Source organism: Zosterops lateralis, assembly GCF_965231275.1.
Source record: "Zosterops lateralis genome assembly, chromosome: 4".
Classification (NCBI taxonomy): domain Eukaryota; kingdom Metazoa; phylum Chordata; class Aves; order Passeriformes; family Zosteropidae; genus Zosterops; species Zosterops lateralis.
The window spans coordinates 68,176,791-68,190,592 of NC_139765.1; the positions used below are offsets into that span (position 1 = coordinate 68,176,791).

General features: G+C 40.7%; 1 protein-coding gene across 4 annotated transcripts in view; it reads left to right on the forward strand.

Annotated features, from left to right (window-relative positions):
- USP6NL (USP6 N-terminal like) overlaps positions 1–3,711 on the forward strand; it is a 112,540-nt gene extending 108,829 nt beyond the window's left edge. For all 4 annotated transcript variants that reach the window (XM_083860075.1, XM_083860076.1, XM_083860073.1 and 1 more), the window contains one exon: positions 154–3,711. In XM_083860075.1, the coding sequence (XP_083716201.1) occupies positions 154–1,598 (1,445 nt within the window). In that variant the 3' untranslated portion in view covers positions 1,599–3,711. The remainder of the gene's footprint in view (positions 1–153) is intronic.
- Positions 3,712–13,802: the final 10,091 nt, after the last annotated feature.

A 13,802-nucleotide genomic window follows, 5' to 3' on the forward strand; every position in this document is an offset into this window, starting at 1 on the left:
GTCAGTGTACAGAAGAACCTTTGAGGTGTTCAGGAGAATGATGACCCAGAGAGAGGGCCAGTTAATTTCTAGCTATTTGTGCTTGCATGACAAATAGATCAAAGAACGCTTCTGCACAAAGGTGAATTTATGTTATTCCTGTTCTTGTTTTAGGTAAAGAAGATGAATTTCCAAAGAAGCCATTGGGGCAGATTCCGTCAGGACCTTCGCCTCCTGTGCTTAACTCCACTCCAATGCTTAATGGACAGAACAGTACTGGTACACAAGCAGCAAGAAGGACAGAGAGAAGACCTTCAGTGGAAGAAGAACCAGAAAGTTCATCAAATGACCGAAAGAGAATTAATTCTGTGGAAAATAAACCTTCCTTAAAACAGCAAAAGATTCGACCAATAGAGACACAAAACAGTTTGCCTAAGAATGAGGTAGATTCCAGAAAAAAGCCTCAGCCAGCAGAGCAAGACAGCTCGAGTCTATACAATAATGCAGCTGCTAATCAAAATTCTAATGCTACTTCCAATACAAGAAGGGAATTTGTACCTAGGTGGAATAAACCGTCTGATATCAAAATAATGGAAAAGACAATGAAACTCACTGCAGAGGTGAAAGGGAGACCAGTAAACCATTCTGGTTTGGGCCCACCACCAAGTCCTGGAGAAATGCAGCCTTTGAATGTAAAGCAGAAGGTGAGGGTTATGGATGCTGATGAAGGTAAGCGAGGGTCTAATGCATCTCAGTATGACAATGTTTCAGAGGATGAAACTGAGAATGAGAACTTTGTTGAAGAGATGCTTGAGAAAGCTCATCCACAAAGTCCTGGGCATGTAGCATTTTCTAATAGTCCAAGGAAGCAAATGGAAAAAGTAGTACCAGCTCCCTTAAAAATACCCAATAATTACAATTATGTTCCACAGTCCAGATCTCCAAAATATGCATCTCAGTCTGATGGTCCATCTCATGGACTGAATGTAAAACAGCCACTGCCAGGTTATAGTAATCCCCCTACTTACTATGGGAGCTCTCCAAAGCATGTTTCCAGTACAGGCAATACAAGTTCTGCACCTCTGCATTACCACGGGAATCGGCCCAGCACCTCTGGAAGGCCACACGCTCCTTTCATGTCAATAGATCATTCCCCAAATAAACTGCACATGAATTCCTACCCTGCCAGTCGCCAAAGTCCTCTTCCACCAGCCCCTGCTCAGATTGAAGTCGCTCCTGTTGATGCTTACACCAGCAACTCGAGGTCCTCCCCGGGTGTCAAGTTCATAATCCCTCCAGCAGATTATTTACCAGAGGAGAGGAAGTGGCCGGACGCCGCCTACACCTACAGACACGAACCCTACCGGCAGCCCTGGAGCCAGGACCTCAACAAAGGCCACTTTGATCACTTCCAGAAATACCAGCATTTTCAGCCAACACCTTTACAGGACCGCGGCCTCCCTGCTGTTTCTGTGGATAGTCCAGTGAGATACAGGACTTCCCCAGTCTTTGAAGAGAATGGCTCCCCACAGTACCAGTATCCAAACCCGTCAGCTCAAGCCCAACACTATCGGAACAGAACTGATGGATTGTCCATGCACGAGTCTGTGCTCCTCTGAGAATCTGGCTGTGCTTAGTAAAATGGCAAGAACCAAAACCAGTTGAACAGTGCTGTGTTAGTAGTATCCACCTCAGTTCTCTGAAATGTTGGGTGGTTCGTGTGAGTTCAAAAATAATGACACTATTTCAGAGATGTTTCAGACTTTGGTTGAAAGCTGGTGGAGTTCTTGGACTTGCATGGAAGCTACTGGAAGTGATCTAATGCACATAGACATAGCAATAAGCTCATATACACCATGTGGTTCATGCTGTTGTCGCTCCTTACATTTAAATAACTCGTGTTACAATCCTTCTGCCTAAAACGTGTAACACACTGAAAAGTTTTATTTTAACTGACGTTGTTAATGCACTGTACAGGTGTGTGTGTGTGTGTGTGTGCCTGTGTGAGTGTGCACTCACAGTACACAAACTCATACAGAAAAGAGCTAAAGAGTTTAAATTTAAATGCATTTAACTTTGGGCGAAGCTCGTGAAGTACTTTTATTTCATATTAATTTTTCTTTGTAATTTATTTGAGAAGCCATTCATTTTGAATGGGAATTTCTGTCATTTTTATACAGCTGCCTCAGCATCCCAGTATCTGTTCTGGGCAGGAGAGATGCTTTGGGATTATTAATTTAATCATAAGTGAGAGTTAATTTCCTCTTCTTTGACTACTGTTTGTCATTTTCCTCAGCAGGAAGGAGCAGGCAGGCAAAAGCAGGAAGCCAAAAATGTCTCTCTAATCTGGCTAAGAAATGGTGCTTAAATTCAGGGCAGTGGTTAGGGGTTTTTTAGGTGCATTGAAAGTGGAGAATTTGTACCTTCTCACCCAGATCTACCTTCAGAATGTCATTCTTTATGCAAAAGACTGGAGCACAGTGAGACTAATGCCAGATACAGAAATGGTGCTGCACCCTTCACTTTTTGCTGTGCTGTCAGACTAAAACTGGTTGCAGGGCCAAATCTCACAGGTATCAGAGAATTGCACAGCTCGTTGACACCTCTGTGAAGTGCAGGGCAGGAGTTTGAGCTTTGCTCCAGGCTTGATATTCCCTGAGCTGTGTGAGTATGCAGTGTCCCTTCTCTCAAGCTTTGTGGAGTGGATTCCTTTGTGTTTTTCCTTTTCCCCCCCAAACTGCGGGCAGGTTCCTGTCTGTGGTGGGGCGTGTGCTGCTGTGCTGTCGGGCTCGCACTGCGCGGTGCTTTACACTAAAACGACCCTGACTGTTGTTAACAGGAACCTTAAACTCCTGCTGATGTAAGTAATCCTAATTAGCGTTTGCAGCCTTTTCTACTTCGTGTTTTCCTTCCCTTGACTGTGAATTGGGGGTGGAATTAAAAGCAGGTGAAGTGGCACATGTAGGATGGAGTCCGCGCTGGCCTCTCGCCGGGAGCTGAGGCAGAGGAGGGTCTCGCCAGGAGAGGTCCTTGGAGTGCTGAACAGAGAGATTTCTCTAATGCTGAAGTACTGAACGTTGGTATCAACACCAGTTTGGAAGGTTGTCCTGTTCCCTTTTGTTTTGTAAGGTTTGTTAACTGAAAACATAGAAATGAATATTATTTTTTTTTTCCTTTAAAGAATGAGCTTTAGTGCCTATTATTGCTGCAGGTTGGCTCTGTAAGTTTTAAGGTACAGAAGTAAAACAATTTTTTACAAATGGAAGTAACATTTACTTAGTATGTTTCAAAACATTTTTTTTGTGTATATAACGTGTCTGATGTAATTTTTAATAACTGGGCAATTTTATATTTTAAAAATTGCAAACTGCAGCGAAGTAACTGTAGCCAAGCACTACACTGAAATCCTAGACTAAAATTGTGAAGATAAATCTGACTTGGGCTTACTTTAGTTCTGATTGCTTACAGCAGCTTAGAAATGTATGTATATAATATTGTGGTTCAATGTAATAATCTCAGTGTTTAATGATGGTTCTGTAATTCATAACAAAGCTGTACAATTTATTTGTGCAAACAACATGAGGCTCCAAAATATGTATCAGCATTAGTAAATACTGTAGATTTTTATATATAAAATATATACACACTATTTTCTTATTTCATCTGCAACAGTTTTATAACTGTGTACCCTATTTTGATGTGACTGTATTTTTAACATGTTAAAATAATAATAATTAAGCTTATGTTGTTTTGTCTTTCTTCTTAATTATTTTATTAGCTCCAAAACTGGACTTTTGCTATTCTCAGCACAAATAATTGCTTTTCATAAATGAATCATATGTATATATATGATGTATCCTGTTTAATTTGTACATGTTTATTTTTAGACTAAGCAGTGTGGATACAATCTATATAGTGCTTTTTCCTTATTGCAGAAGTGGCAAGATTATTGATTATAGTTTATTACACTGCTAAACCTTAGCCCATCATTTGCAAAAGCTAGGAGCATAAACTGTGATCATAATTTTCTGGTTTTGTTCTAATAATCTCACCCAATACCAGTTTAAAGGAGAATTGTTGGCATAGGGAATTTGCAAAGTTGCATTGATCACAGTGCAAAATAATATCTGACTGTGGCTTCTGTCTGTCACTTTTGGAGGATGCTATTGAATTGTGTTTTTTTTTTAAAAAAAAGAAATCCAGTCTTATGTCATCTTATTGTAGTGCAAAATACATTTTATTTTCATTTAACTGGGCAAACCAGACTCAAGGTACAGCCAGATTTGGGCCTGTCATTCATACAGTAACAAAACCCACTTGATGCAGAGAGAAGGGAGACACAGCTGTGCCAGTGCCTTGCTGGTGGAGAGGCTCATCTCAGTGTCACGGCTTAGATATCCTCATAAGAGCTTTGCTGTTTCTGTTTTCTTTGATCTGAAAACAGTGGAGTGGTAAGTATCAACATAAAATATTTGAGACTTTTCTTTTTCTTCCTATGGTTTCATAATTTTCCAAGATCTCTGTTTTGAGCTATATAAACTGTAGGTTTCTTGTCCAAGTCAATTGTCACGGCTTTCCTTGTGGTTGGTGAGACAAATTCAGCACAGAGATTTGGAGAATTAACACAGAAGACTAAGTAAGGAGACATGTCTTACTTCTGTATGGCAAAAATTTAGTGAAAATAAATAATTAGGATTTAAAGGGAAAAGAAAGGACCTTGAGTATAGGCTGAGGTTGCTTTTCCTTTCATTTGGATGCTCCGTTAGATTAGCTCTAGTGACTTCAGAAGCATTTCAGTCTTGTGCAGTACAAATTGTTGTGGCCATGGAACAAAGACAGGAAGGGTCAAGGTATTGCTGGTACTCTTGACCTTTTTGGTGAGTGGGATGTGATTGCAAGATCCAGATGCTTGCTTACCTCTATAACCAAGATATGTTCTGCACTCTAAGTGAAGACAAGCCATCCCTCCTGCTCCTTCCAGGGGAAGATTCTGGCATCAGATTTGGTGATGAATCTGAATCTAAACATCCCCTTGCCTGGGCAGGTAGGGAAGAGAAAATGAGCTCAGGAAAATTCTTTCCCTTTCCCCAGATCCATCTGTGGCCAGTCTGTGATGCTTTAGGGAAGGCAACACCAAGGAAAGAGAAAACCTGTTCAGCCAGAAGTCTGTTGGGGAGAGTATTCCCTCCTACACCTGCTGATGACTACCTAAGCCTTAAAGCATGATATTATTTGCAGCTGTTTCAGAATTATCAGGCTGGAGTGAACAATCCTGTTTTTCTCAGGGCCAAGACGTGTGAATGCCAGTTACCTCTGTAATACCAGTTACCTCTGTCAACAGGATAAATCCCTTGTTGTAAAAGTGTCCTCACTATCAGTAAAATTTCAAGTCAAATAGCCGGAGATTTTTAGAAATCATGGAGGATGCAGAAGAGAAGTAAGGACCTTAATTGCTAGTCAAAGATACATCATTGTAATAAACCACAGAATAATTCCAAAATTAGATGCAAACAGTAAACAACATTGAAATATCAAAAGACAGAACATCCTTCCAGTGTGGGGAAGCAAATCCAAAGCTTCCCTGAGGTACATACACATTTTCCAGGGAGATTTTTCTCAAGAATCCTATCCTGAATTTCACATCATCCTCAATATGACTTTGAAATGGACTTGCAAATTGCAGACTTTTTTTTTTAATCTCCCCCTTGGGTGGCATTACACTGCATGCACAAAGAAGAATACTATTTAAAATATGCCATCAAACGCCCACCGTTTCATTTCCAGCAGAGAACATTCCACTTTTGATACTTCAATGAGAGGAAAATATAATCTTTTTTTGTAGTCCTTTAAATACCGCATTTTTGTAAAGTTCTGTAAAGGTAGCATAGTTACAGTTTAACAGGTACTTAACCAAGCATCGTTCAGGCTCCTCTTCAGATGGCATGAAGCTACTGCATAATTTGCTGCAGTTTCTTTTTTCTTTTGGGCAATATTAAGACAATGCAAATGCTTTTAGTGGCAGAGTTGCAATGAGGAGATGGCTAGGCCAGCAATTGAAATTGGAAATATAATTGCAGTCATTTTGGAATAGCCTTTAAGTGGTTGCCAAATCCTGGGAAAGACACCATTTTCTGGATTCTTTGTGCCAAGAGAAATTCTTACTGCAGCAGGGAACATGTAGGTCCCTCTCCTGAGTGATTTAATTCTCTCTGCTCGCACCAACTGCTTTTCTTTGTGCTTATGGAGTTAATATGTTAGTAGAAAATCAATGGAACTTTTAGAATGAATAATCAGAAAACAAAGCTATCTTGTTCTGACTTTTCTTTCTTCCTTTTTTGTTTGTTTTACTGATTTTATTGTCAGACTTGTCAAGATGAGCTGTGTGTGATGTGATTCTTGTCTTCTTTCTCTAATAATGTGCCAACATGTGTTTTTCAGAGGCTTTGTGATGCCTTTTTACTGCTGTTTCTGCTGTATATCAGAGGTTATTGTTTGCTTCTTCAGCTTTTGCTTTCTGGATTATGTGCAAATTAAGGGAACAAAAATTATAGTCTCAGTATTGCAGTTGGTCAGAAATTCTTCAGGAAGGGCAATTCCTGACAGCAATTTAATTTGGCAGTTGATGAAGGACACTGTAGGGTGGAGACTTAGGTACAAGTCTGTGGAATCCACAGTCTAAGGTTGTTTCTGCTTTGGGGGTCAAGCACTGAAAACCATATTACACAGAGGCCAAGGAAGAATTTTTTGCAAAATGCTGTGTCCTGCCACAGAAACATACTAGCTTGGAGCTACAGCTGACCCCCTGCCAGTTTAATATGTTTGATTTGGTAAAGTAAATAGCCCATTTCCTGGTAATGCATTGCTTTGTCAGATTTTTGTGCTGGAAATGAGGTAAAGAATTGAAGCCTGGAGTGCCCAAGCTCCTCTCTGTGATTAGGACAACTGAAGTTGGTTTTTGGTTCAAAACCATCCACTTCAATCATTGATTTGTAAGTTCAGCATTATCTTGTAGAATAATTTGTGCTACTGTCCCTCAGGACTTGGGTTTTTTTCAGTAACAGAAGGTCAGTTAGATTACTTTGTCTAATCTCTGCCTTCTCTTTAAACTTCCCTGTTCCCATATTTCCCCAAAGAGAACTCAGATCTGGGAATGACACCATGGGCAGTAAGTGATCTCCAGTGCTGCCATCAGGTGGATTGGATGGTCTTTTCAGGCACGTTGGCACCCAGCATGAAAACTGGGGTTTTGCAATACAGGTAAGTGAAAAGCTTTACTGGTGCAAGGCCCCCCTTGAACCCAGCAGCAATGTGTGTTTTACAGTAAAACTCACACAACTTTGAAACAGAAGGGCTTGTTCTCAAGCATGGCGATGCTTAACTGCCTTGTCCTTTGGGAGTGGAGTTCAAGCTTGTTTCTAGCAAGGGTTTTCTTCCTCTGAAATTTCACAGGGGAAAGAAACAAGGATCATTGAGTCCAGCTCCATGCCCTGCACAGGACACTCCAAGAGTCACACCATGTGCCTGAGAACACTGTCCAAGTACTTCTTGAACTCTTGTCAGGATTGGTGCTGTGACTGCCCTGCACAGCCTGGTCCATGCCCAACCACCTTCTGAATGAAAAACCTTTTCTAGTATCCAACCTAAAGCTCCCCTGACACAACTTCAGGCCATTCTGTGTCACTGTCACCACAGAGCAGATATCAGTGCCTGCCCCTCTTCTTCCCCTCACAAGGAAGCTGTAACTGCAATGGGGTTTCCCCTCAGTCTCCTCCAGGCTGAACAGACCAAGTGCCCTCAGCCACTTCTTACATGGCCTCCAGACCCTTCACCATCCTTGTTGCCCTCCTTTGGACCCTCTCTAATAGTTGAATATCTCCCTTACATTGTGGTGCCCAAATCTGCACACAGTATTCAAGGTTGGCAGTATCCTGGCTGAAACACATCATGGAGAGCCCATGCTCTTGGAGAAGGAGGAGTTGAGTGTGTTCTGGAAGTTTCAGCAGTTCAGTTTCAAATTCATGACCATGAGCCCCATGAAGGTAACCTAGAACAAACTGGATGTGTTTATATTAAAGTGGTTTTCAAACAGTCCCCTTGGCCTCAGTGTTCCTTAGAGACAACTCATCCAATCAACCTTTCAGACTCCAAAAGAAGACATCTGTGTTAGAAGATGTTTCTTTGATGTCATTTGTTCAGACTTAGTGTCTGGAACTCCTGAAACTCTGAAACCCTTCAGAGTGCTCTCCCTTTTTGTTCCCCAGGTTTTACCGTGTCAGATTTTTTCTGTCTGAGATTTTTCAATTCCAGTAGAGATGTCCACCTGTTTGCTTCTTCAGTGAATGAGTTTTCTTTCAATTCTCATGTCAGCCTGTCATGAGCTTCATGCTTTGTGTCAATTCATTGCAATCTCCAATCCGTCTCAAAGTCTGTCTTCAAGTTGCAGTGCTGTCACTTTGCTTTGGAGAAAACATTGAAAAAGGGGCAAAGTACACGATTTGGAGATCATAAAACAGAAATTATGAGTGTAAAAGCCAATCATAAGCACTTTAGAAAAGTCTGTCTGGTGGTTGTGCTGTGAGCAGCGCTCTTATCATCATAAGTGATAAGAGGTGCTTATCTATTACCCTTTTAATTGGAAGGGCTGGGGTGATCAGTGGCTTTGCTGAGCTCTTTCCTCCAGTGATACCTGGCTTGTGTGGGAGATTGTGTCCATGATTTGACAATTTGATGCTGGTCAGCACAAAGGAGCAAGTCAGCCTTTATTGGATGTCTGAGCACAGAATTCTCTCTATATATTTCATCGCATTTAGTGAATAAAGAAGGAATAGTCTCTCCTTGCTGTAGAATGAGTGTGCTCACAGCCACAGAAAGTAATTTGTGGCTGCTGGAGTTGTTCAGAGCTCTACCCCAAGTTTTTTGATATTGTACATTGTGATTTTGCTGTGTAATGCAAAAAAGTGCAGCACTTACCTCTGGTGTGCTTTTTGCCATGCAGTTGTGCCTCCAGATGAGCAGTGTCCATCCTGCCTGCTCCCATTGCTTTCCTGGTGGGCTCAGTTTCTGTTGGGCACACCAAGTCTGACAGGGGAATAAATTAGCCCCTTGTCTACTCTTAAGTATTCATGGCTCCTTCTGGGTGCTGGTTTTGGGGTTTATTGGTTTTGTGACAAAGCTTTAGAATAGATTCAGTTTTAGAATATATTTAGTTTTCACATCTCCTGGTCCACCCCACTCTGTCCAAATTATGCCAAATACTGAAGGAAAGGGGGAAATAATGAATTCTAGAGTCAAACATCTGTGGACTTGACCTGCTGGAAGTTGTGCAGCTCTGTCTGCTCCCCACAGAGAAAAGTTCTGGTAGCCGAACTTCAGAAAGGAACAAAATAGTTTTGCTCTTTAAATGCCATTATAAAACCCCACGATTTCGGTGACTGGGTGGGGTGTCACGCTGGGCACACATTTATCATTGTAAATGTTATGTCTGAAAGGCTTTGAAATGCTTTCAGAACGTGTGATTTTGGGCACATAAGCAGATCACTTTTATTATAACCTTCATGTTACACTCAATAGGGTTGATCAGGTGATGTTTTTCCCTGTTCATTTAAGTGGTTTCTTACAGAGGCCTTTGAGCTCCAGAATAATGTTCTGTGCAACCCTGATAATTACTTTATTATTAACTGGAAGGCCAGGGTTCCTTGTCTACCTCCCGTTTTAGAAGTGAATCATGTTCTGATATTAAAATGACCCTAAGCTGGGATCTCAAGTTTCCTTTCCAGCTGGACTAATGGGGCTTGTAGGAGGGAAGCCAAACTTCCATGACTGCTAATTATCCTTGGATTGGGTTAATAAAGGAAAATTACTTAACTACCCATCCAAAGATGGAGAGTTAGCTGTACCTTTGAAAAGACTTGCCAGCTACTAACAAGGCAGTTGAACTGGATTTGCCTTTTTTAACGATACCTTGGCTATATCCACTGAGTACTGTATGCTGAAGGATTCATCTCTGTGTGCACTCTTTGCTGGAAGGGCTCAGCAAAATCTTAGCTGGCAAGATGACCACCTCAGTAGATGTCTTTGGAGCTAAACCAAGGACTGTGTTTCCATCTAGGAGCCTAAGCCAGCACCTGTGGAGGCCATTGGGGGTTTAGAAGTAATTTTTAAGGGGTTTATCTTCAGAAAAGGAAGGTGAGCTGCCTGAACTTCTGTCTAGCAGTTCTTTTCTTCTTAAGCAGTACAGTAGCAGTGAATTGCTGTGGGGTTGGAATTTTTTCCAGCCATAAGAGCAAACAGTGCTCAGACAGTGCTGAAGGAGCACTTTCCATGCTGGTGCTCCTGTGAGGGAATTGCATTTAGTTATTTTAAATTATTGAAGCAGGCCAAAGAGTTGCATCCAACTTCTCAAGTGACTTAGTACCCACTATTCTTCATATAATTTGAAAAGCCAATGTCCATGCTGCTTAGGAAGGCAAGTAAGAACTCCTGTCTTCATATCCTTCACATCTGACATGCTCAGTTTTACCATTGCATAGCTGAGCTACTTTATAAAACCTCCCCAGCCTGCATCCTGTATATGACACATCCTTGATATGACTTCCTTGTTATGAAAAACCTGCAGCCCTTTATTTTTAACTCCTGTGTTAATGATGGGGATGCTTAGGGAGAAATTCCCTCTTGGCTTTTTTGCCTTTGCTGTGAAAAAATAATAAATACTTGTCAGCCTAACAAGATTTAAAGTGCCTCCCCTGCTCTGCAACATTTAATTCCTGAGGTGTCTTTGTAACTGCACTTTGTTGTGCTGAACAGAATTTCTCAAATATTTTCCATCACATCAGCTTGTGATAAGTCTAGTCTGACCTTTTGGACTTATTTTTTCCTTGGGGCATTGTTTTTCAGTCAGTGCCTGCTTCCTTTCTCTCCCAACTAGGAGCTGAATAGACCATAGGATGCTGGTGGTTCTTCGAGGTGGGTACCTGAACCTCTCACTGCAGCGAGCTAACAAAAGAAAATGAGAACGGCTCTTTGAATTCAAAAAGCTTTATTAGAATGTCAGCTAGAATACTTAATTATCTTAATTAGAATTCAAAGCTGTGATGAACATTCTTAAATATTTAAGTGCTCTCTGCCCTTGTCCATTAAGTCTCTTCCTGTGCAGATCTTTTCTTCCAATTCTTAAGTCAACCCAGGCATGTTTTTGGGGGTTATTGCAAGCTCTGAGCTGCCCCTCTTACCCACAGAGAGCTGTCCCCATGGGATGTTCACTCCCTGCCCTCACAGCAGGATTTAAACCTCTCTGGCAAGTCTTTCATTGCCAAATTTCTGCTCTTGGCCCTTCCTGCTGCCAGCCCACCCTCTGCCCGTGGAGCTCTGTCCTGTGCAGGCTCAGGCACAGCCAGGAATTTTCATCCTCTGCTGACTGAGCCCTGCCCACCCCAATCTCTGTCTCCTTGACCACAGGAACTGAGAAACCACCTGGCACAGAACCACAGCGAAGGCTGGGGCAGATTTGGATGGGTCTGGCCTAGTACCTGCCCAACCTTCCCTGCTTCCTTCTTGCAGCTGTAGAGTTCCTTCTGTCCTTGAGGGGAAGGCTTTCCATGGTCCTCTAAGACTGCAAATACAGATTGCACCCGCCCACTGACCCCAGCAGAGCTGGGATATTTATGTGTGAGAGAATTTTCCATAAGCAAAGTGAAAAACCCATTAGTCTTTGTATGTTTGGTGCCTGAGATTAAAAGTTTGGGGCAGGTCTTCATAACTGTTGTTGATACATTTCATGCAGGGTTGGCACTGTACAAACAACTCTTCCTGTGTCTGATTTCCATTTTTCTTTTAAATTACATTTCTTTAATCTTTAATTTCACTCAGTATTTGGTTGGTGGGTTTTTTGTTTGTTTGTTTGGTTTTTTTTTTTTTTTTTTGTTTTTTTTTTTTTTTTTTTTTTTTTTTGCATGCACAGATATGGGACAATGCTTTTATCTCTTCTCAGAAATACTGAACTAAGTTGGTTCTCTCTGAGTTTCTCTGTAGGATACCAAATATTTTCCTCTCTTCAATATAGATGAACCTGTTGCTCTGCAATACATTTATTAATTCACAATAGAAAAACTTTTTTTTGTTATTTTAATGGGAATCTTCTCTGTAAAGATGTTGTTTAAAAGCATGTATTTGAAATGAGATTTTTATTGTAACTGCTCCAAGAGGACGCTCACAGCCTTGACATCTGAAGTCTTCCAGAAGCAGCTAAGTGGGCTCTGTGTTTGAAGTGGCAGCACAAAGCAAAGATGCAGCAGGAGGGAAATGTATTGTGTTAATTCTAACAAACTTCATGAAACTTATTATATCTATGAAAGTTCTTCACATTTTTGGTTCAGAGGTGTCAGATATAAAGAGCGTTGAAATCAAGGACAAAGATGCCAACAAAGGCTTGTGTAAGATGGAGGACCTAGACCTCCTTGTGAAAGTGAGATAACTTCTCTTGGGCTTCTTTCAGAGAAATAACAATAATAACAATAATAAAAAAGCCACTCAGCAACATCTCTGAACACAAAGGCTCAACAAGTCTCTGTCCTGTGAGACTGAAAGGATTATTTAATAGGTAATTAAACATAGTCAAGGACAGTTGTCATATGAGGTAGAATCTGTGTTTGTGACTTTGTTTGCTGGCTCAGGTCACCACTTGTCCCTAGACAGGCAGGATGAGGCTGTGAGTGCCCACTATATTTAGAGAGAAATTATTGACCTGCCTTGCCTGGGAGTTTGGGGTTTTTTAGTGATATTTGGTGTGGGTTTTATGAGTAACAGAAACTTTCAAGAATGCATCTATTATTTGGCTGTAAAAAAGGGAACAAATCAAGGGATCTTAGACACCTTCCTGTTCTCTACTTCTAGCTGAGAACATCTTAAAACTTAGAGCTGAAGGGCCCAAATATTGTCTAGAAAAGTAAATTTCCAGAGTAGAGAATGGATTTACAAAGGCAGTGACTTCCAAAGAGCATTTACTGTCTTGTCTCTACAAACTATTGGCAGTTTAACTGATGCTATTTGATTGGTGACTGTGCTACATGTCACAGGTCTTTACAGGATTTTTTAAATTATTTTTAATGCCATGTGCAAATAATTTGGCTCAATAAGTGTGTTAATATGAAGCACCCATGAAACTAAGCTTTTGTTCCCAAGCAAAGTTCAGTTGAATCAAGACCTCTATGACAGACAAGAATTCATAATGCTTTGGCTTTCAATTCTTTGTTGAAATCTGCCTGGTTCCCAGAAGGATTTCTTTGTGTTTAGTTATGTTTGAATCAATTTGCCTGTATTGTGATCCTTAAAAAAAAACAACAACAACAACAACAAAAAAACAAACCAAAAACAAACAAACAACAAACAAACAAACAAACAAAAAAAACCCCAAAAAAAACCACAACAAAAAAACCCAAAGCCAAAACAAAACCAAAAACACCCCAACCCAGCTCCTTTTGTAAAACTAATTTCTGATCATCTACTGCTATCCCGTCTGTTTGTCATCTGCAGAAATTTTTACATGAGCATCTAGAACATTGATAAAATATTAAATAATATTGAGCCAAGAGTTAGTCCCTGGGGAAATCTGCTGGGAAAAGCCCCACCAATTCCTATCTCCCACTAATGTGATTACACACACAATGTGAAGTTGCCTTTTGATATCAGTGTTTACAATCTCAACATTAATGTCCAACAATAAAGCTGTACCTGACACTTGGGATTTCTTTGTTTCAACTTGCCTTCTTTATTATGCTGAATTCTTGAAGTTTATAAAGTTTTCATTGAATTTTGTACTCTCCATTATT